The 22,441-nt window shown below is 35.3% G+C and overlaps 2 protein-coding genes across 3 annotated transcripts in view; one reads left to right on the forward strand and one right to left on the reverse strand.

The window, feature by feature from the left end:
• spn-D (RAD51 DNA repair protein spindle D) overlaps nt 1-3,201 on the forward strand; it is a 37,528-nt gene extending 34,327 nt beyond the window's left edge. Inside the window, exons 8-9 of the mRNA XM_083119434.1 lie at nt 1,501-1,698; nt 2,024-3,201. Of these exons, the coding sequence (XP_082975560.1) occupies nt 1,501-1,698; nt 2,024-2,062 (237 nt within the window). The 3' untranslated portion in view covers nt 2,063-3,201. The remainder of the gene's footprint in view (nt 1-1,500; nt 1,699-2,023) is intronic.
• A 3,896-nt stretch (nt 3,202-7,097) lies between these two features.
• LOC145985422 (glutamate [NMDA] receptor subunit 1-like) overlaps nt 7,098-22,441 on the reverse strand; it is a 53,829-nt gene continuing 38,485 nt past the window's right edge. For both annotated transcript variants that reach the window (XM_083119433.1, XM_083119432.1), the window contains 5 exons: nt 20,916-21,064; nt 18,467-18,624; nt 17,862-18,034; nt 14,137-14,390; nt 7,098-8,885 (listed from right to left, as the gene is read on the reverse strand). In XM_083119433.1, coding sequence (XP_082975559.1) covers nt 8,670-8,885; nt 14,137-14,390; nt 17,862-18,034; nt 18,467-18,624; nt 20,916-21,064 — 950 coding nt within the window. In that variant the 3' untranslated portion in view covers nt 7,098-8,669. The remainder of the gene's footprint in view (nt 8,886-14,136; nt 14,391-17,861; nt 18,035-18,466; nt 18,625-20,915; nt 21,065-22,441) is intronic.

Here is a 22,441-nt window from a genome sequence, read left to right on the forward strand (position 1 = left end):
CCATAACAGATTATGGGCAGCTAGGTGTGGAATTTCAACATGTAGTGTAACAGAATACGCAAGAGGGCAGCACCTCGTGACTGACCAAAAATGACTCTTGTTGGACACCCCCTCTGCCGGTCAGTCCAAGAACCACCCCAGGGGGGAGAAGGGGGAAGTTTTTTTATGTCTTTTTTTCTCTCTTCGAGGAGAGAGTCTACAAAAAGACACAACAAAGAGATAATATGGCGGAGTAGAAGGACATAGTAAAACAGCCTGTAGAGAGCGTGCGAGTGTGCATTGTGCAAATAGTGCGGATAAGGATTTTTTGACATGTGTAATATCGAAGCAAGGATCTTAAGAAAAGATTGGACACAGTGAAAGAAAGAAGCCGCAGAAGGAAAGTGCGTAAAAGAAGAGGACTGGACTAGCTTAGAAGGAATATGCAGGTGAGAGTGCAGTGAATAAGGGCCCCAACGAAAGGCGCCGGGACTTAGTTAGTGTGTGTGCATGGGATAAGTAAAACAAATAGTAGAGGCCTCGAATAACTAAGACGGAACTGTAAATACAAGAAGCAAAAGTATATACTTATAATGTTCTTAATCATATTTTTTTTTACAACGCAGAAATAATAAATTCAATATTTGTATAAATATTATTGTACTAATTGTTTTTTATGAACAAATTATAGTGCTCACGGTGGCGAGGTGGGGAAAGGGTTAACACCTACATAAACTTTCATAAAGAGTCTCATGCCATCCCTTTCGCCTCTCCCCGTTGTGCGTCACAGTATAGGTCTGGACTTGCAGAAGGCCAATCCGAAGTGGAAATTAAGTCTGGTACATTTGCCTCCAGCCACTGCTGTGTTGTTCGGGCCCCATATGTTGGGGCTGAATCCTGATAGAAGCTCCAGTTCTGACCATGGAAGAGAGTGTTGTTGACATTCTTAACTAGTCTCTCAAGCACTGTCTTCTGGTACACTTTGCCTGATGTTTTTACCCCTTTTTCACAGAACTGGAGGGTGCCCTCATAGCAAATGTTCCAGACTTCATTTCCACTTCAGATTGGCCTTCTGCAAGTCCGGACCTATACCCTTTGGACTACAAATTGTGGTCCAAGCTTCAGAAGATGGCTTGCAAGAAGATACATCCCCAGATTGAAAGTTTAAAGTGGCCGGTCTCTTCTGAAAGCAGTTCTCATTTTCCAGTCGATGTGTTGCGTAATTCATTTGATGCGTGGCCACAAAGACTTACGGAATGTGTGCGTGCTAAGGGCGGCCATTATGAATATTGATTTGTGATTTTGATTTGTCATGCATCCATTTCAGTAATGTTATTAGGATATTAAAATATATCTCAGCATTTTGTGTCAGTTTACTTAAACCTTTGTGACAGTATTTATGGTAAGACTAGGTATTATCTATATTGGTAAATTTTAGTATCTGTTTCAAATTCATATTGGTTCATTCCAATTTTTCCATGAGAGACTAGTTAATCTGAACGTTTAATTATGCATTTGCAGGTGGTTGTTACAAATCAGTTAACAACAATCTTGGAAAGGACAGTGAAAGGCACGTTGGATAGCAGGTTAATACCATCCCTTGGAGAAGGTTTTGGCCATAGAGTCAATAGGCGACTGATGATGGGGAAAATTGGAAGTACTCACCACGTATTGATGTTCAAGAGCTCGACTCACCCACAACTTGTTTCCCATTTTGTGGTACGTACGTTATTTTTTACATAGGTGTTTTGCATTTCAGTCTCTCCTTTGTAACTATATTCTTTCAAATATTACCATTTGTAAGAATAGTTTAATTAACACTTTTTGGGGACCCATGTACTGTGTGCAGTACAAAGGCCTGTTTTATTAACGAGCAACGAAAAAAAGTTGTATCCTGATTAGGAAGCCATAGTTTTGTATGGATTTTTTTTATTATTAATTGCTTTTTGAATTATGTACCTGCAATTTTTTTTTCATTTCCAGTCATAAATTTTACACAAATTTACAAATGGCTTACAAATTGTTTGTTTTATTTTAATTTCAGATCAACAGTGATGGAATTCGTGATGTTCTCGATTCGTAATGAAGATTTGCAGTCACAGAACAAATTGCTACATGGAGACACAGTGTATTGGATTATGTGTGTGTATATATACTTATTCTGAATAATAAGTGAAAAGTAAAGAAATTGAAGATTTATGAAGATGTATTTCATCTCTGTGCGACACATAAAAATGGATGTTTAAAGACATTTCTAATTAGTGGTATTTTATGTGTATACATTTGGGTGCATGCATGTTGGAACTATCTGAACGAAATTGAAAGAGACATTTCCTACGTTCCATATGTGAATGTTGTGAAGATTGGGAAAATTGCCACTGGTCTGTGATACATATATCTGCTATCAAGAACAATGAAGATGCAATGGATGCATTCTGCTAAGTGATAGTTTTTGTTAGGTGTGTTTATTTTAGGTTGAATTGGTTCTGGTACTAATATATTGGTATATCAGATAATTGTTGTAAATTTAACCCTTCATTACTTCATTGAGGTCTTGTAGATTTAAGTAGAGCAGTTTCCTTCCCTGTGTAAATTCAAATGGCAGAACATATAGACGTATGTAAAATGATTGGGTGCCGGCTTGGTGACTGAAGGGTGGTCGACTTTCGATCTTGCCTCTGAAGTTGCTTGGTTCAAGTCCTGGCATGGCCCTTCATCAATTTCATGTAGCGCCTTCCTGATGGCATAGTGTTAACGTTATCGCCTTGTAATCAAGGGGTCCCAAGTTTGATTTCCGTGCACATTGCACAGTGGTTCAGATCTCACTAAACTGTAGGTCCAGTCTCGATGTGTGCATAAAGTGGACTTAAAACAATAACCCAACAATTGAATTTAATCTAATTATCACTCATTCTCATTGTTGTGATTAGCCAAAAGTGGCAGAAAAGTGATAATAACAAAACTACAAATACAAACATATCTACAATAGATATAAAACTTACACAGGGGACAGAATTGCCTGGGAATGTAGAACATTTGTATGAAGAGCTAAAGGTGTAGGTTTAATCTCTGATTGAGCCACACTTTTCAAGAAGTTGTAGTGCATCTAATGGTTTTGTTGTTGACTGGTAGAACTAGAATATATTTATCTCATGTACATATTATTTTGTAGGCCTTGTGCTGCACCTAACTACATATTTGTACATTCATTTCTTTCAGAAATATAGAATGTTAAAGAAAATAGTAGGTATACAATTAATATATTCGTACTGTTGCTACTTTTCCACATAGCATTCAGTTCACAAGCTTTTTTATATGCTTATCAAAGAATGTCACCTGCATGTACAGTCATCCTTCTGTGCTATTCATCATTTTTGGACTACTGCTCCCCAATCACACTTCCATCTGTCAGATTGTACCAGTTCTGGACTGTAAGGTGGATGTTCAAGCAGTTTCTAGCCGGCTCTTGCATGTGTGTTCCTGTTGTGGTGCAAGAATGTGCATTGTTGTTATTGAGAAAGAGAACATGCAACTCTTGTTCTGTATTGGCCTTTGTAGGCATACTACTGCAGTGATGGCCTTTCCTTCCTCCATTAACAAGACTCCTCTACAATCCTAGAACAGTTGCCAATAACGGGATACAAAAATTCATACTCCATAACAAGTGCCAACCTTTGTGGCTGAGTAGTTAGCATGGATTGCTACAATGCCATGGCGCCTGGGCATAGTTATTCTTTGTGTGTATCACTTCATCAATTTCATCATATCGCAATGTCTATCAAAAAGTGTCAGAAAAGTGACGGTAAGAAAATCAAACTGTAACCACAAGTACCTGAATACAGGTGGTAACTATGTAAAAGAAGCTTAACTATGTTCAGTCATGGACACTTCTGGGTTGTAACAATTACATGGAAAGTTAATAAGATTGTTACAACCCAGAAGTGTCTGTGACTGTACATACCTTCTGTTTATTTTTTGTATCGTATATTATTGTGTATCGCTACATCTAATAGTTAGCCAGGCCAGTTGTAGAGCAAAGAGATGAATTGTGACAGTTATTTTTTGTTATTGCGCAGTAACGTATGCAAGGATTGTACAGTTTCCTTTTCTACAGATTTACAATTGTCATAGAAATTTAACTGAAAAATGCAAGCTCAACGAGGACTCTAACCTGGGTCTCAGACATGCCGTGCCATTTTTCTGCCAACAGCAATTTATTTTTTTATTTTTATTTTTTTATTTTTGCTTAAATTTCTATGCACAGGGCCCGGCAGAGGAGTTAGACGGTTTTGAAATGTGAATAACACACTTAATTTTCACAGGTACAGAAATGTACGCCTTCATGGCGTGGTGCTATGCACAGGGGAACACTTTACTTTTTTTTACAGAAATGTATTACTACAGAAATACAGGTTATTGTATGCCATTTTTATTTACCGCAACAGTTCATGTAGAAAGAAAATGATGCCTTCAATTTACTTCTATACACATTCGAAGGCCTTTTTCCTTTTAAATAACCTACGTAAGATCTTGAGTCAGCTCTTTGTCCGTTTGAACAATTGAAATAAATTCAAATCAACAATCGGCGATCCAGTGAGAAGTTGGTGGCCTGCTTAACTGTTTGTCAGCCCAGTAAGCATGGGCTCCTGTGGGTTTTCGTTTGACCAATATCTAAAGTTTTGCTTGTTTGCAGATCCATTTAAATGGAAATGTGCCTCGTCACTCATAAGAATAATCGTTTCCTCGGACATTTGGAGCATCCGTTCAGCAAATCTTTTACGATTGACAAAGTCATCATCATGCAGCTCCTGCACAAGCATAATCTTGTAAGGGTGAAATTTCAGATCCAGATGTAACATTCGCCGAACTGAGCGATCTGAAATCCCCAATGCTACAGCATGCTGGCTGTCAGACCGTCTTGGGCACCTAACGATATCTTCCCTTACTCGTCCTGTGTTTTCTGGTGTCCTTACGGTTGGAACACGGCCAGGTGGTGACCTATTCATAGCTGATGCTGTCAATCTGAAGTTCTGCACCCACCTGAGGATAGTGTTGCGGCTTGGTGACGTTGAAAAAGATGCTGCGCTGTGTTTTCAATACAGATTCTCCAGTCTTGAAGAATCCCTTCACAACAAACGCTCAATGTTGCACATTCCAGGGCTCCATGCTTACTGGGCTGACAAACAGTTAAGCAGGCCACCAACTTCTCACCGAATCGTCGATTGTTGATTTGAATTTATTTCAATTGTTCAAATGGACAAAGTGCTGACTCAAGATCTTACGTAGGTCATTTAAAAGGAATGGAAAAAGGCCTTCGAATGTGTATAGAAGTAAATTGAAGGCGGCATTTTTTTTACACGAACTGTCGTGGTAAATAAAAATGGCATACAATAACCTGTATTTCTGTAGTAATACATTTCTGTACCTTTGAAAATTAAGTGTGTTATTCAAATTTCAAAACCGTCTAACTCCTCTGCCGGACCCTGTAGTATATCTGCTGTGCCACAATACTTCAGGAATTTTTGCTATATTACTAGGACTTTTTGAGATCTTATCAGCAAGTTATAAGGCTTATGTACAGCTTCATGCTTGGGGATACTGGACCCGATAGATGTCATCTGATTCCATTGTGGTATCAGTGACACACTTGCACAGAGGTAGAACAACCGAACTGTAAAATATGGGGAGAATAGTGTTGACTCGGTAGCTCAATTTGCAAGGCAATGCCATGAATACCAGAGACCCAGGTTCGGGTCCTAGTTAAGATGCATTTTTCTCAAAAAATTCCACTTATAAAGTAGTACATTTTCTGCATGTGCCAAATTATAAGATTACAATTTTCGCACCATCATTTGTTATTTTAAGTTCTAAGAATTTACAAAAACATGAGAGAGAGAAAACATGCTGCATTATTTTTGTTAGCGAGGAACTTTATTTGCTTACAGTGTTTTATGTGACAATTGTGAAATTTTTAGACAAAAGTGATGTTATAATATGTACATTGTACTACAAGAAACTATTCTAGTTTGCATTGCCTGAGTGCCTATTCTCTTCCTTTAGTTCTTTTTCTACAAATTTAAAAGTATTTGAGAAAACACTTAAAGCTTTAGTTTATTGACCATTGTAAAATATATGGAAGCCATTTTTCAACAGAATTTCTGTAAAGTTTCTTCTTTTTTAAGATTTAATTGTTGAGCATTGTATAATATTGCATTGTGAACATTATGTTAGTGTAACAGTCTGAAGTTTTAAAAGATTTCTGCAGATATTTTTGGACACTATTTTCTTTACCAAACTTGCCTATATCTTGAAAGTAATGAGGAATATTTTGGTACAAGAATTGCAAGGATCATCTTTGATACTTTGAAATAGAACTTCGAGAATGTCACCAAAGTGCCATAAACATCCTGTATGACTAGAAACATAAGCATTTGCAAATGAAGTTATGTTACAGCCAAAAGTTGTTGTTTCTGTGTGCGTTTTCATGCATCTGATAATGAATTGTGCTGAGAAAAAGTGAAGAGAAATTTAGATACTCCTTAAAATTATGCCAAACGCACATCAAAACAAACTAAATTGTGTGTTGAGTGCACATAAACACATGGAAAGCATATACTAAAGAAGAAAAGAAAGAGATTGCTCAAGCTGTGAAAGGGATTAGGTCAAAATATAATGCACAAATTCAACATTGCTCCATAAAAATGCATGGGATGAATTCAGTGGTGTCATTTCCTTGGTGGGAGGGGGGGGGGGTTGGAGGTGGGTGAAGTGTACTCTAGGCAATACCTCAAAAATTTTAAATGAGAAAGAGGGTTGAGTGACGCTTCATTTAACAGATCTCTTCATTGCAAACCTTCTCTGTGTTTTGGACCAGAACTTTCAAATAATTGGCCAGAAACTGTTATGTACTGTTTTAAAGACTTTTAACAGCATATTTTGAAATATATGCATATGTTCAATGGCACTGCATGAACATTTATGTAATGGGTTGAAAGATTTCCATATCGCGCAGCAAGTTCCAACGAGGATGGTGGCAGTGGCCACTGAAATTAATCGAAAAAGAAGAAAAAACAGCTTCGCGGATAAAAGTGAGTACTAGTTTCTCTGTATTTGAAAACTGTTTCCTAAAAAAATTTTAGGTAAAAGAGACTTATTGACACGTGGTATCATTCAATCCCCTTCTCTTTCAAAAACTGATACCTTCAGCACAGGGCATATCCCAATAAACCTGAAAATATGCCAATGTTCATTACCCGTGGAACAGTTTGCAGTTATGCAATAAATGCAGTTCCATTGTGTTTACTACTAATAGCAGGAAATGGAATGGTAAGCAAATTAGGCTGCAATATGTTCCAATCTGATCACAATCACATAGATGGTCCCAGCAATAACCTTGTAAATGAAAAACACACATTCCTAATGTGTAAGTAATTTGTAACCATGACTAGTTACCATTTGCCAAGTACTTCATATTAATTTGTGTGCTTGTGTGCACGACCACATAAGGTGCTACGAGTGCTGCTTTCTTTTCAGACCACAACAATTAATTGTATCTGGCGTAATATGCCTTTTTTAAAAAGTAAATAATCAACTGTTTTTGGAGGATGGAAGATTTCTTCTTATAAGTGTATAGAGTAAAACTTATCAAGCTGTGTGTGTGTGTGTGTACATAGTTTCCGTGACGAGTACTTCAACATTTTCCCTTACTTATTCTGCAGGTATTTAAATCTTTGCAGTATTCAAAGTCATTACATAAGGTAATCATAATGTTGTGGTTTTTGAAATGATCAACAAATTAATAGTTTATCAAGATGTTACTGTAGGTGACATTTTATTGAAAAGTTGAGCAGTGATAATACACATTATGTACCTTAGAGACTAAATATTAAAGACTTGCATTTTTGCCTTTTTCTTATCGTCATTGTGAAGTTAACTATACTGTTAGCTTTGTATCTGTATTTATTTAATGAGCTCTTATTTATATGAGAAATTATAGTTTTTGTTTTGAGCCATCTTACTGTATTACCTGTAAGAATTTGTGATAAAGTTAGAGAAAGTTGAGTTTAATATATGTTAGTTAAAAGAAAAAATGGAAACACTATAATATCTTCAATTGTGGCTATTCTATAATTGACAAGAATATTAATGAAGTTTTGCATTTTGTAATGCCAGAATTACCTGGATACAACCTGACAGCAACTCGTAAGGTACTAATTCTGTGCAAAGTAAAAGTTGATGTTTAGATTTTCCAGACACAGATCAGAGAATCTTGCTGAAACTATTTATATTTGAAATTTGTAATGTTTCAAGTTCCCAAAATTACTTTTATTATGTTCATATATGTTTCCTTTACACCCATTCCTAAAAGTTCCCAAGAATTTAAAGGCTCATAATCTGAACCCAAGTTTAGATCTGTGCTATTGCTTTTTTTTTTGAACTTTCAGTCCTAAGAAGAATTAGTATAAAGTGCATGAAATTTTCAGTATGCATGCTTTGCTATTTATGAAACTGGTGCATAATATTTATACAACCTGAAGATTACTTTGAATGCTAATATTTTTTCATTTCGTTAAAAACAAAAATGCCTAAAACATAATGCCCAAGTGTGTTGAATGTGCTTGCAGAACTATCATTGTGCTTTCTACATAGTTTCTTCATACTAGAGTATTTTGTAGAATTGCGTTTGCATGTTAGCATGCTTCCTGTATTGGTGCTACTTCAATTTCATCAGTGCAAGGGAGAGTGTAGGCTGCCTGTTGCCTGACATCATTACCAGGAGACCTGGAAGGTCCCGGACTGCGAGATGGTGGACACTGCTTCGTTGTTGGTAAAGTTACTGGGTCGTTAACACCATTAGGTTTCAAACGACGTTGAGCATCTATTGTGGCTCTCAAAGTCTTGCGTTTCTGAAACGGGACATTTTTAGTTTTTTACTATTTTGTTGGTTATGTTAATCGCATGCATATTAATGTACAGTTTAATATTATTCCTATAAATTTTATTACAATGATATTTTAAAACACTTAGGAATTTAAGTTTGTTGTTATCTGAATATTTACCATTTAATTGTTTTTAATTAACTGGTTTATTTATTTTCTAATTCAAACATTTTTTGTTATTTAATAGGTGAAAGTTTTTGAGTTGTCCTCTATTCTCCCATGCTGAGTGTTCAGAGGTAATGTACCAATTATTCATTCTGTTATTTTGGTGTTGGTTTTTTTTCCATGCAGTTGATCTGTTTTTGTATAGCTATTATGAAGAAATCATTTTCCTCTGTTCTCCTTTTGGATGCAACAAAGCAACAAATAACTTTATTATTCATAAATTATTAAACCTAGGTGTCCCTGATGGTGCAGTAGTACAGTCGTTACCTTGTAATCAAGGGGTTCCGGGTTCAATACCTGATGGAGGTACATAGTGGTTCGGATCCCACTTTAAACTGTAGGTCCAGTCCTGATTTGCCTTACTGTGCATAAAGTGGACTTAAAACACCATATCAATCAATGAATTATTAAACCTGATTATTCACTGAATTGAAATGACTCCAGTTCCATGTAAGTATCATAACAGTTGCAAAACAAGTGAAAGAACATTTGTTTGCCTTGAATAAAGCTTTACAAACATACCTCAAGAATTATTGTCTGGCTTACTTTTCATGTAGTCTTTTACGCTGGCACGTCATGGGATTTCACAAAATTCATTTGGCTTCCTCAAGGATGTGTTTCCGAACAGGACACTTACATTTTGGAAAGAGCAGCGTTAAAAGTATGGTAAAGGTATCTGTAGGAAGGTTGAAATGGCTATAGTAGCATGTAAAAGATGAACGTTAAAATATGTTGTTGCTATGAAATAGTGGGTTGTACTGAGCCACATGAACAGCATGTTTTAACCTTCAGTTTTTACATGTAGTACCACAACCATTTTAAAGTTGCTGTGAATACTTACTTTTGTACTTTTAACACTAATGCTGTCTTCAAAATGTAATTGCTTCTGTTTCAAAACCTATACCTGAAGTTGGCAAAATATTCGACAACAACCTTATGATGTACCAAGATGAGTACTTACAATATTATAATGCTGGCAAGTAGGGTGTGGCGAGCTTTAAGCTTGTTTTCTCATTTTAACATGACTATGCATCCCAATGTTTTGAAATTTATTTATCTTAAAATCAACTACTAAGTTTTAGTAAGATTTTGATCTCAAAAAATGCATATTAAGGGAATCAGATGATGTGGCCAATTGTGAAATGAACAATAATATATCCTTGTCCTTATCCTTGAAAATATCCTTGCAAAGCTTAAATATAAGAGCAAAAAAAAATTGAGTAATCACTAATCATTGATTTCAATTCCTCAGTGTGCCTTTCTTTTTTATTTTCATATGATTTTTCATTAATACCTCATGTGGAGGTAGAAGACATTAACATGGGCAAGTTGCAATGTGCTTGTTATGAAATAGAGATGGACTTTTTTTGTGTATTCAAAATACTCTACATAGGATGTCTTCACAGTGGAATCTGGAGCCCTGGGCCATGTGGTATTCATTGACCTCAAGGTGTGGAACATAGTTGTGTGTGTGTCATTGGAAATGCCCTTAATAATGAGCTGTCTGATTCCACGTTTTGCCATTTCCAAATCTCTGTGTAGGTTACAGTTTCAGAACTTACGGAACGACACTCACAAATATTGTTGACTTTGTCTACAATTTGGTAACAAAACATTAAAACAAAGTGCATAGAGTCAAGACATAGATTAGAATTTTGTGCTCGTGTTAACTATGGAGAACTGGTCTGGCACCACATTTGAGCAAAATCAATCAATGTATGTCAAGTTGGCAGACGAAAAATCTATTTTTTACTATGTTCTGCGCATGACAAATTCTATGTTTTGAGCTGAACCTGTTAAAACAGCTAGATAACTTTGGAGTTCAAGCAAAACTGATGGGTGTGTTTCAATGTGAGGACTCAAAACCTTCTATAACTGGACTTTCGAATATGTACGTGCCATTGTTTAAAGTGATGAATTCAGTTACTTCACTTCTTAAACTCACTGAATAGTTGAAGTGGTAAAATCTAAGAGAGTCGATAATTTCTTCTAAATGATCTGTCGAGTTCTGATAGACTTGCTTCCAGTCGCAGTAGGAAAACAACACCTTGTTTAAAAAGAATTTAAATTACATTCAGTGTGCTTTCTTAGTAGAACTGAGCTGATATCACTTTGAACCACTACTCTTATTAATTCTCACCGATACCGATACTTAAACATTGTGAAAACTTAAATTAGTTTAGAATATTTACAAAATTTTAATGTGAAACTAAACTGTATCAATCTGTCAGAGTTTTATTTTTCAATATTCATGTCACTTCCTTGAATGTTTGCATGACCACTGTTAAAAAGTATTTACAAGTGGTTCTGTTTCCAAAGTCTTCTTCAGGCTTACAAAAAGTTTTTAAGATTTTAATCTCTCAACATTGTTAAAAAGATATAATAGGAAGGTTGAACGTTTGGAGCATACTGAAGATACTTTGTCTATAAGGCCACGGGTAAAACTTCCTTATATGTGTACGTGAGATGTCATTTGAATACTGGGCTAGCTTGTCTTGTCCGTATGTGCCTCTTAGAACAAGGCAAGCCAGTCAAGTGTTGGAATTTGCTTAAATAAATAGGCTTCATAAGTCAAAGCAAAACTGACGAAGATAACACTTGTACATTATAGATTTGAGTCTTTCCAGGGTTTCATAATAATGGGAAGCATTTATAGGGTTCTCTTTTGTGAAAAAATAACAACATTAAGATTTCATATTGTAGGAATGAGATACGCGGTACTAAATAATTACAGAAACTTTGTAATCACTGCTTTCGCAAAGCTGTTTTTTGTTTGTTCGATTAATTTCGGTGGCCACTGCAACCATCATCATTGGAACTAGTTGTGTTGCTGGTTGGCATGCTATTGAAATTAATCGAACAAACCAAAAAACAGTTTCACGGACACCGCAAGTACAAAGTTTCTCTGTAATTAAGAATATTTCCTTTAATGTTACAGAAAACCAGCCGCAGAACCGTTCCGTGGTTAGGTTTCAACATGGGGGAAAGTAATGGTGCATCTCTTTTTACTCATCATGATCATATGGAAAAGGACATTGTCATAATGCAGGACCCAGAAACTTTCTGCATTATGAATGCAATGCCTCCTGCAACGTACTCATTGTATTGGCTAACTTTTGTCCATTAGTTTTTATCTTTCTCAGTCTTTGCTTGTTAGTACCCTGTTTTTGATTATTCAACTATATTTTCTTAACTCTTTAAAATAATTGCAAACCATGAGGATGCATGATGCTTAGATGCAATAGATGAAAGCATGACACACTGATACTCTGATTTGAATTCAGATCCTTGTCATGAGTGGACTGTTCAACTTGATCACCGACAACTTAGATATATACACAGTCATCTGTGTTGATTGACACAGGATGACTAAGATTCAGGATGCACAAAGCAGTTCCCATGTTGATACTTTCTATGGGCAGATTAAGATGTGTGGGGTTTTCACTTGAAAAATTACATTAAATTGTCAGTTAATATTAAGTAAATAGCGATAACCCTGTGCCCTTTTATATCTACAATTAAGTGATCACCTCAGATACATAACTAACGACAATTCATAAAATAAGAAGTGTAAATAGCAATAGCCTCCCCCATGATATCCAAAATGAAGGTGTCACTTCCGAAATGTCTAAAACCAACTATGATTCACGATCATAGTGATCATCCATTTATATGTCTAAAAATGTGACATTCCCTCTGTGATGTTTAAAGAGGCAGTCTTGCTCTGGAGAAGGTGATTAATCATCTTGACTTCTAGAATTAAATGATCACTCCGCAGCAAGATAGTTAGACAAATTGTAAATCATGAGTTAACATAAGAGTAAAGTGTTCCAGCCCTAGAGATCTAAAATTGAGCCTTGGAATCGAGTTTTGAAACTAATGATAAACGTACTATATTTGGAAAACTCATCAAATCAATCAAGTAATAATTCAAAAATTGTAAAACTGGTTTTAAAGTGTTGTTGAACATTCATCTGAAAATAGAAAGTTTTAATGTTCCAAAGGAATACGAAGTACAATATATTACGTACTAAACTTCATAGGTCCCCAATGTGCTTTTAAGAGTTAACCATTTGGTTTATTGCTTCAGTAATGGATTTGTTTTTTTATGATAATAATATTGGTAGGCCAAGAGTGGCTTTTCATAGAGGTACATCATTTCCACACTCACCTAGTTTTCCTATTTGTTGTTATTTAATTATATACACAAATTGTGTCTGCATTGAATTGAACCTGATATCACTCTCAACACAAGGCAGGAGTTTTCCATTAGGCTACATTGGACCATAGTGTAATGGGACAAATCTATCAGGTGATGCATCTATTTGAATTTTACTGTATGCAATGCAGCAAAATGATCAATTGTAAATGGTGATATAAGATTGGATTAGGTGTCATATTCAGAAATAAGTGGTGCAAGCAAGTATAAATGAGGGTGATAGAAAATATTACCATTGCAGAAATGAATACCATTGCCAATAATATGCCTTATCTCAAACATACCTGTAAACAAGTTTTACCCTAATCAAAATTAATATTTTTTGCTGTCATGCAGAATTTCTATCCCCATTGTAACACAAGTATATCTTGTTATTAGTTCATCCTGAATAACCTGTTAGCAATTTCTTTTTCTGCTGTAAGCATTTTCAGAACAGCAAAAAATGTATGCAGTATTAGGTAAAGCAAAGAAAATGTATGCACTACATTTAGTGTTAACATAGATATATATTCAGTAAAGTGTAAGTGATGTGCAGGAGTACACTAAAATATATTATAAAATTATTTTTTGTTTTACATTGGCTCAAACATTCAATTGATATGACTTAAGTGATACAAGGCAACATTGATGAATTCAGATTTTTTTTTTTTTTGTTAGAGTGCAAATCTCTTCTAAACAGAGAAACAGTTTCTGCATTCGTGATGCATTCCTCAATCTTAAGTGTGACTAGTAAGACGATACTCATGACTGATTTTTCATGGTATTCTTCTTAACATGAATTTTAGATGCAGATGAGAGAATGCAACGGTGCTTTGACGATGTCAGGTGCTTTACCTCAATGATGCCTCGCCACTTGTCAGCTGCATGTCGTGCAAGTTCCATCTGCTTCTGTTTGCGAATGTGGTGTTTTTTATATGTCATTTCGATGATGATAAGAACAATCCCTCCAACAATGCCAGCTGCAACCAACATGAAGACTCCTGCCATGTTTTTCAATCCCAAGGTGTTCGGTGTCTTTTCATGCTGTTCGCACTGTTCGACGTGCCCTTGTAGAATCCATTTGGTGTCCAGATTTTCCATTATTCCACCTGCAAATTAAGAAACAAAATAAATACAATACTTTCATCAACTAGCATTCAAGTATATTGAATACAATACTTTCGTGATACTTATTTTCATTTTCGTTAGTAGTGTCTAGATTTTTAGCCATTAAATAAAACTATAATAGGCATTAAAAATTAAAAAGCACATACAGTTGAAACTGCTTTATACGTAACTCAGCTCTGCGTAATTCTGTTTTATACGTAAGTTACTGTAGGTTCCGGCAAAATATAATTTAAAAATGTGTTAATTAAACCTTATTTGTACATAATGCATTTATACGTAATTCAGTGTTATGCATACTAATTTGCATAAAATACAGTTGATTTGTATGTAGCCAAGCTACAATAATGTCACAGAAGTGGCAGTTTTCAGTTGCTACTGGTCGGCCATGGAGAACAGAAAGAGGAGAAGTTACATGCTTGACCAGAAAGTAAAATGGATGTGGCCAGTGGATGCTAATCCGCACAAAACTAAAACTGAAATAGCTGCAGATTTAGGCATCGCTTATACAACACTTTGCTCAATCAATAGTAAAATAAATCCTATTTTTGACGATTTTTTAAAATATGGTAGTAAAATTATAAATCTAAAGTGTCTACTGCAGTATTTTAGTATCAAAGTGTTCACTAATAAAGTGGCAAATGTAATGTATTTAAGAATCAAATTTTTAGTTTCGTTAATTTAGCACTTTATGACAGAAATTACCTGTATTATGTGTATCTTGTTCCTCAAAATATATACAATTACTGTATTTTAATAATGATATGACATGGTATCTAAATCTGATTTGTAAGTAATTCTCAGTTATACATATTATTTTCTCTTCACCTTGACATACGTATAACTCAGGTTGAACTGTAATAGGCAATGGCTTGCAATATTGGCAATAAGAAAATGCCTAAAATTCAAAATTTTGCATCCAAAATTTAATACTAGGTCAGAGCGATACAGATGTTCCATTTTGAAAGTATGGCATATGTTTTCATGGAATCATACCTCTCTCTGTAATTCAAGTGTTAAATACTATTTAGCTATCAAATGGCTTCAGCCTTAAATGAAACAAGTTGAAAATGTTTGTGAGGAAATTATGAACCGAAGGATATTGCATTATATCAGTGAATAATTTAGAATTAGGTGGACATTGATACCATCCTTAAATTGCATTGCAGAGAAAATCGGTTACATTATATCAAAATAGAAGTTTCAAACTATTTTGTCTAAATTGTGTACCTATTAATGTTATGATTGTACACAACAAATTACATGTGAAAGTAGTGGAATACACCAACCATTGACCATATTGACAAAAATCACTAGAATATCTAAGTTGAATATATTCTTACTTCTTGTTAAAAACTGCACAAGACAAATAAACAGCATGATGAAAGACACTTTAAAAGTCTGTCCAAACTTTCGACTCCATACCAGAGTCATCACAGGTCTGGGTAGACTTTTAAAGTGTATTTTATCATGCTGTTTATTTTTTTGTGTGTTCTTTTAACAAAATTGTTGCCTGCACATGATGTAAGAAGTTCATTAATATCATATATTTTTACTTGTTGCAAATTACCATAATAAAAACTCATCGTGTGATATATAACTTTGGATTTTATTTTCTACTGTGTGCAGAGTATTTTCTTTTATTAGTGGTCATATAACAGGAATTAACCATGCTATGAAAGAAAGGCTAGAGTTGAGAAATAATTTATGGCACAGCAATAAACACATTGATAAATTAAATCTTTGTAGATGTAGTTTATGATTAATTATCATATTGTGATCAGATACAGTTATTTTTGTTCAACTTAGTGCCTCCTCGATGGTGCAGTGATAGCGTCGTCGCCTTGTAATCGAGGGATCCCAGGTTCGATACCCAGTGGAGGCACATGGTGGTTTTGATCCCACTTTAAACTGTAAGCCCAGTTCCAATTAGCCTTATTGTGCATAAAGTGTACTTAAAACACCAAATCAAGCAAATCAAAATCATGTTCAACTTAGTAAACTTGTAAAATGTAGGGGAGAGAGAAGAATGGGCTCTTGTATGCTGTGATAGTATAGTGATTACTAGGGCTACGATTTTTATGACCTAAAATTCACCAAAATATGCTCTTATGACCTAAAATTTTACAAAATATGCCCTATAATTTGAGAAATATGCCCTTATAACTGGACTGTTTCAAACATCAATATCTAAATGCTGAGATATTTTCACATATTTACTATGTTTGGTTCACTTTATGGGCCCTGAGTTGCAATGCACAATGAATACTTTCTCTAAATTTTCAAACAAAAATGAAAAAGATGTTGCTGCAGTCCCCCCCCCCACAAAAAAAGCTCTTGAGTAAACATGGGAGTAAGAACGAATCCACTTCGAAAATGACTGTATATTTCTTGAAAATGCAAAAATATGCTGACCGAAAATCCATCAAAATATGCTCTATCACTCAGAAATGGCCAAATATGCCAAAATATGCCCTTAAAAAGCACCTTAATTTAATTAGTTCTTCATAATATGAATTTCTATATGTTTAGGGAACACATCACCCTTACCCAGAAAGATATGCTAAGTCATGAAAATCCTAGCCATAGTGATTACAATGCCATGTGCTGTCAGACAACCTTGAAAAAAGTTTAAAGTTGAATTAACACACAGCACAGGAAGTAACAAGCATACGAGGAACAGAACTTCACTTTTTCATTGATTTATTTTCCGACATCATCAGTGAAAGATAAATCAGTACAGAGGAGAATAAACAGAGCCACTAGATCATCGTTTCTCAACCTATGGGGTGCGACCCACCGCTGGGTCCCAAGGGGGTGTTTGGTGGGTCGTGTTCGAAGTCTGGTTCGAAAATTTTTTTTACTGTGCCTTAAAGACCTATTACATTTAAATTTCTAAGATATATTGTTTTAATGGTTTAAATTCAACCCGTGTTGTATGTAGTCTAAACTCTACATTTCTGTTCGGCGAGTAAAAAAAAATGTTTTCAATTTCAGCATGTGTGTTTAGTTAGACGTTCGACTAGAGTAAATTAGTCGTTTAAATTACATATTTACTTTTCTGGAATGCAGAATGTGTAATTTGTTTAACCAAGCGTAAGAGATCGCTTCTTAAAGTACTCGATGTTAGCAAAAATATGATTATAAACTGGGTGCACACCCCACAAGTAATTCTGCCGGTACCCATGAAGTGTAATGTCCTTCAAGGTGGGTCTCGGGCTGAAAAAGGTTTAGAACCACAGCACTAGATGGTCTTGTTACAACTTCACAGAAGTTGTCAAAATGTCACAGATTTGTTTTTTTTGCGATTGTTACCTTACTGTGTGTTATTTCCAATTTTTAATATTTTTAAAGGAAATAACAAGCACAGATTTTTTATATCTGTAACATTTTCTGAAATATCAATGATTATTTCTATTGTGATAAAGTTATGCCAAATTTATGAAACTACTTACTCTCATGGAAATCCAAAATTGCAAGAGTAACAGCATCTGCCCATGGTGATCCCTTCTGAAGACCAATCCCATACCCTGATCGTCCGAAAAGCTCTCCTGCAGTTACAAGCTCACAGTCCTGAGCTGCTTCGTACTCCAATCTTGAGCTATCCCATATAAAGGCTGTGAGCTTCCTAAAAAATCAAGTAAATAATATCTAATAGTTCAATTTTGTTTAGTAATGAGGCAAGTCCATGTATGTGTTAGTTTATAGTTTCAGATGTAATACCATATAATATCAGTATTATATCCGATACAAGTATACTGAATTAGCGGCATAAGTAGTTCATTAAATTATTATTTCAATTTAAATGAATGTATGGAACATGAAAGTTTAATTAAAAGAAATACAAATTTGCAGAGCAAATTTAGAAAAAAACTGTATGCTTAAGCACATATAGTTTACATTTCTTTCTGCTTTTACACCGATAAATGAGAAACAATTGTTCTTCCCAGTAAAAGTGCCAAAAATGCTTGTAAAATGTAGGGAAGAGGGAGGGGTGATAGTGATAGTGATTGTATGCTGTGATAGTATAGTGATTACAATGCTTCAAGTAGATAGTTACCCATTCTTGACATCTTCAATTGCTTCTTCTGCAGTGTTGTAGCTGTTAGCTTCCATTGTGCGGTACATGTTGGACAATTCCACCTGTCTTCTGAAGTACATGTCCACTGCGGAACCTTTCACTGTGGCATAAGTTAGATTTTCTATGGTGTTTCTGAGCTGTGAATGAAATCAACAATCGATAACAATAGATTTAATTCTTGAAGCTTTCCTGGTGGCGAATAATGAAGAGGTTTTCTCGGGCAATGAGCCAGGTGATTTCCGGAAAGGCTTCCGAACTTGAGAGAGCTAACGTCACTCTCATCTTCAGGGTTTGACTTGGCAGATTGCCACAGAAAACCTCTTCAACAATAGCTTTGAAATGTAATATAACAATACGCTATCAGAATTACAAACAGCAGTGATAATGGGTCGTTCCATTTCAACCTCTCTTGAAATTTGGCCTACTGAGAGGGCCATCTGAGGAAGGAACCTATGCTAAGTTGAAGAGCCATATCTTTTGTACTTCCAAAATTACAGGCGTGCAAGACGTGCAATTTCGAACATTTTTTTCACAATCTTGTTAATTTTGAATTGCAATATTTCGGAAATCAGGGCACCTGTAGATGTGATTCAGATAAAGGTCTTGAAAAGCTGTTTCACATGAGATATTACTTGCCTGTGTCAGAGGAAAAATGTTTTGATGGTGGGGATCACAATTTGGTTAACAATTTTCTCAAAAACAGGTCTTTTAATTGTTTTTTATTTTTTTATTATTATTTTTCAAAAAATTATATGCCATAAACACACCATTACTCAAAAAGTGTACACAATTTTGAAAATGGAATGCCAATTGGATCTGATGTTAACTTAAAATTGCAAAGTTTTCCTGGATTTTATATTTTCCTGCATTGGAAGTTTTTCATATTGGAAAGAGTCTCACTTTACATCCCGCTCTCAGGCATGAACAGTTGCAACCAGAAGGGGAAAGTCCCCTTTATCACCCCCCCCCCCTGGTAACAGGTACCATCTGAGACATGGGTGCACACACACATATTTTCGAAGATAACATGTCAACAGTTAATCAACAAATAATGCAACTCTATTCTGCCATGGTGCCTAGAACTGTGCTACTCATTTCTTTTAGATGTTGTTGATTGGTGCGAGGGTGGTTTTCATGATCTCTGCAACAACAGTAGTTTCCAGTTACTGGATATCCATGACCCAACTAGAACCATGATTAGGTGATATAGGTTACTGTTGACATAAAGAACAAAATAATTGGAGACAACTAGAAATGAACGATTGCATGAAAATTACTTCCAGTACATACACAAATATGCACATTAAGCTCAAATATGCATTTATATGCAGCATTAAACTTCACCACATTATTCCCAATCAAATCAAATGGATAAATCTATTGAAAGCACATGAATTTTCCCCAAGGAAAATAAAGAGTTTTCCAATAAGAATGATATGATTTTAAAATGAACTGGCAACTATGCTTCAAATGTTATAACTGTCACTAGTTCTCATTTGTGTTTAGTATACTGTGACAATTCATAATGGCTAAATACATGCTTCAGGAATATTTGGTTATTATCCAAACAAATTATGAAAATAGACGTTCTTTTGTGAATACTCGACGTGCACTTCACAAAAATTATGGTCCACATAATCACCCTTCTGTGCTTGCTATTCGTCGAATCGTTGAAAAATTTGAAAGGGGTTTTACTTTTCACGATGAAAACAATCCACAAGAGATTCACGAGAAGCCCTTGCATCCTCAAGAGGTCACTGTATGGTGTGGTTTATGGCATGGTGACATCATTGGATCATTTTTTTTCCAAAACAAGATAGGAGATGCAGTTACAGTGACTGGTGAGCGGTACCGATTGATGTTAACAGATTTTTTGTGGCCAAATGTCAATGAAATTAATTTGGAGGACATGTGGTTCAAACAAGGTGGTACCACATGTCACATTGCTAATGCCACTATCGACGTATTGCAAGAACAGTTTGGTGACAGGATAATTTCAAGAAATGCAACTGTTAGTTGGCTTCCAAGAAGTTGTGATTTAACTCCTTTAGATTGCTTTTGTGGGGTTATTTGAAATCTATAGTCTATGCAAACAGACCACGAACCCTTGATGCATTAAGATTGAACATTGAACGCTGCATTCGTGACATTAGGCCCGAGTTATTGCACAAAGTCATCGAAAATTGGGTTCATCGAATTCACTTGTGTGCACAAAGTTGAGGTGGACACTTACATGATGTGTTATTCAAAACATAATGTAATAAACTATGCTTCAAAATAATATAAAATGTGTGGTTGTATCTGGAATAGTTTTTATTTTATTTCATTGTAAAATCATATCGTTCTTATTGGAAAACCCTATACATGCAAATATGCAAAAATCTGCTCTCTAGTGAAAATTATACATAATAGTGTAACAGAGGCTCACCCTGGCATCATTGATCCCAGTGAGCTTTGTCTTGGGCCTCTCCAGCACAAGGAAAGCAGCGAGGTTGGCTGTGTACGAAGCCACAATGATCATTGCGAAGCCTGCCCACACCATCCCCAGCACACGAGCGGAGAAGCTGCGTGGTGTCCCTGTAGACAAGAATATAAAATTCTCATAAAATATTTTGATATTAAATATAAAAAATCATATTTTATACGATACAAACTGAAAGAGAAATCCAGACTTGGTTAGGAGTCTTTGGCATACTCTGACATTCTTGTGTAAACCAACTAGCCAGTGTAGACTTCAACTCATTTGTTGCTCCTGTTGTATTACCTGTCGATTAGTTTACCTTTTGATACTGCAACAGCGTTGAATTCATCAGTAATTTAAACAACATGCGGTGTGACTGGTTAAAACATTGGAAGTAAGAATGTTGGTGAAACGTGGTCTGGATTACTGATCAGAAGCAGTATACCAGAGACCTGGGTTTCATTCTTGATCAAATCCATATTCTCTCCTGATTTCTATTACTTAATATCTTTTGCATGCATGGAAATTTTATATAATTTTTTTAAAAAAATGTACAAACAGTCTTTATTTACATAAAAAACACTTCACATGTAACATTTCTACCTTGTATCAGGGCCTATAGTGGAACACCAAGCGAAGAAACTTGCGCAGACCCGTGACTCCTGTGTACCATACTCCTACATGGAGAGGAGGGGGAGAGTGGACTATGCTTCCTTATGCCCCGAGATGAAAGGAAGAAGGGAAAGCTGCACGGGTACTTTTCGTCCAAGGTTTTTTGCCTTGTAGTCGCTCTATAACTAGTTCTTACTCTGAAGAAGGTCCTGATACAGAGAGTTAAAACATTATGTGTGAAGTGTCTTTTATGTAATATAGACTGCCTTGGTCAGCATCTTTAGCACTTTTCTAACATGGAAACAAACGTTAATTGTGTGGCCATGATTTTTAAATGTTATTTATTATATCACAGAGTCAGTAAGAATATTTTCGTAGAGAAAAACATCAAATTCTATATTAATCTTTCAGATATTATTTTCACCTTCATTGATGTAGGTAAAACATTTTCTTTATCATTCTCAATAAACAACTTTCTTTACAATGAACTGCATCACACAATATTAAATATAGAAGCAAAATTTTTGTATGCTTGTTTGAAGGATGGAATGAACTCAGCCCACATATCTGATGGTGAATCCGAACATAGAAATGAATTGAATGCAAATACATCAATGAACCATTATTAGGAATTCCACGTTTTTTCAAAAGTTATGTATCTGATAGTTTGGCACACCCAGAGATGTACATCTCAAATTTCGCTCAAAATTTATTGTCATTTCCTATTGACATCAATACATGCTGAAGTTTGACACTAACTGATAACTAATCCAATTTAAAAACCTGCATTATTTTGATATAGTATGTTATTAGAATTATTTCATGTCCAGTATTGATACTTACAAAACCAGCATAATTAATCCAAAAATGCTGAGAATTAC

Source organism: Lepisma saccharinum, chromosome 3 (genome assembly GCF_977018435.1).
Source record: "Lepisma saccharinum chromosome 3, izLepSacc3.1, whole genome shotgun sequence".
Taxonomy (NCBI): domain Eukaryota; kingdom Metazoa; phylum Arthropoda; class Insecta; order Zygentoma; family Lepismatidae; genus Lepisma; species Lepisma saccharinum.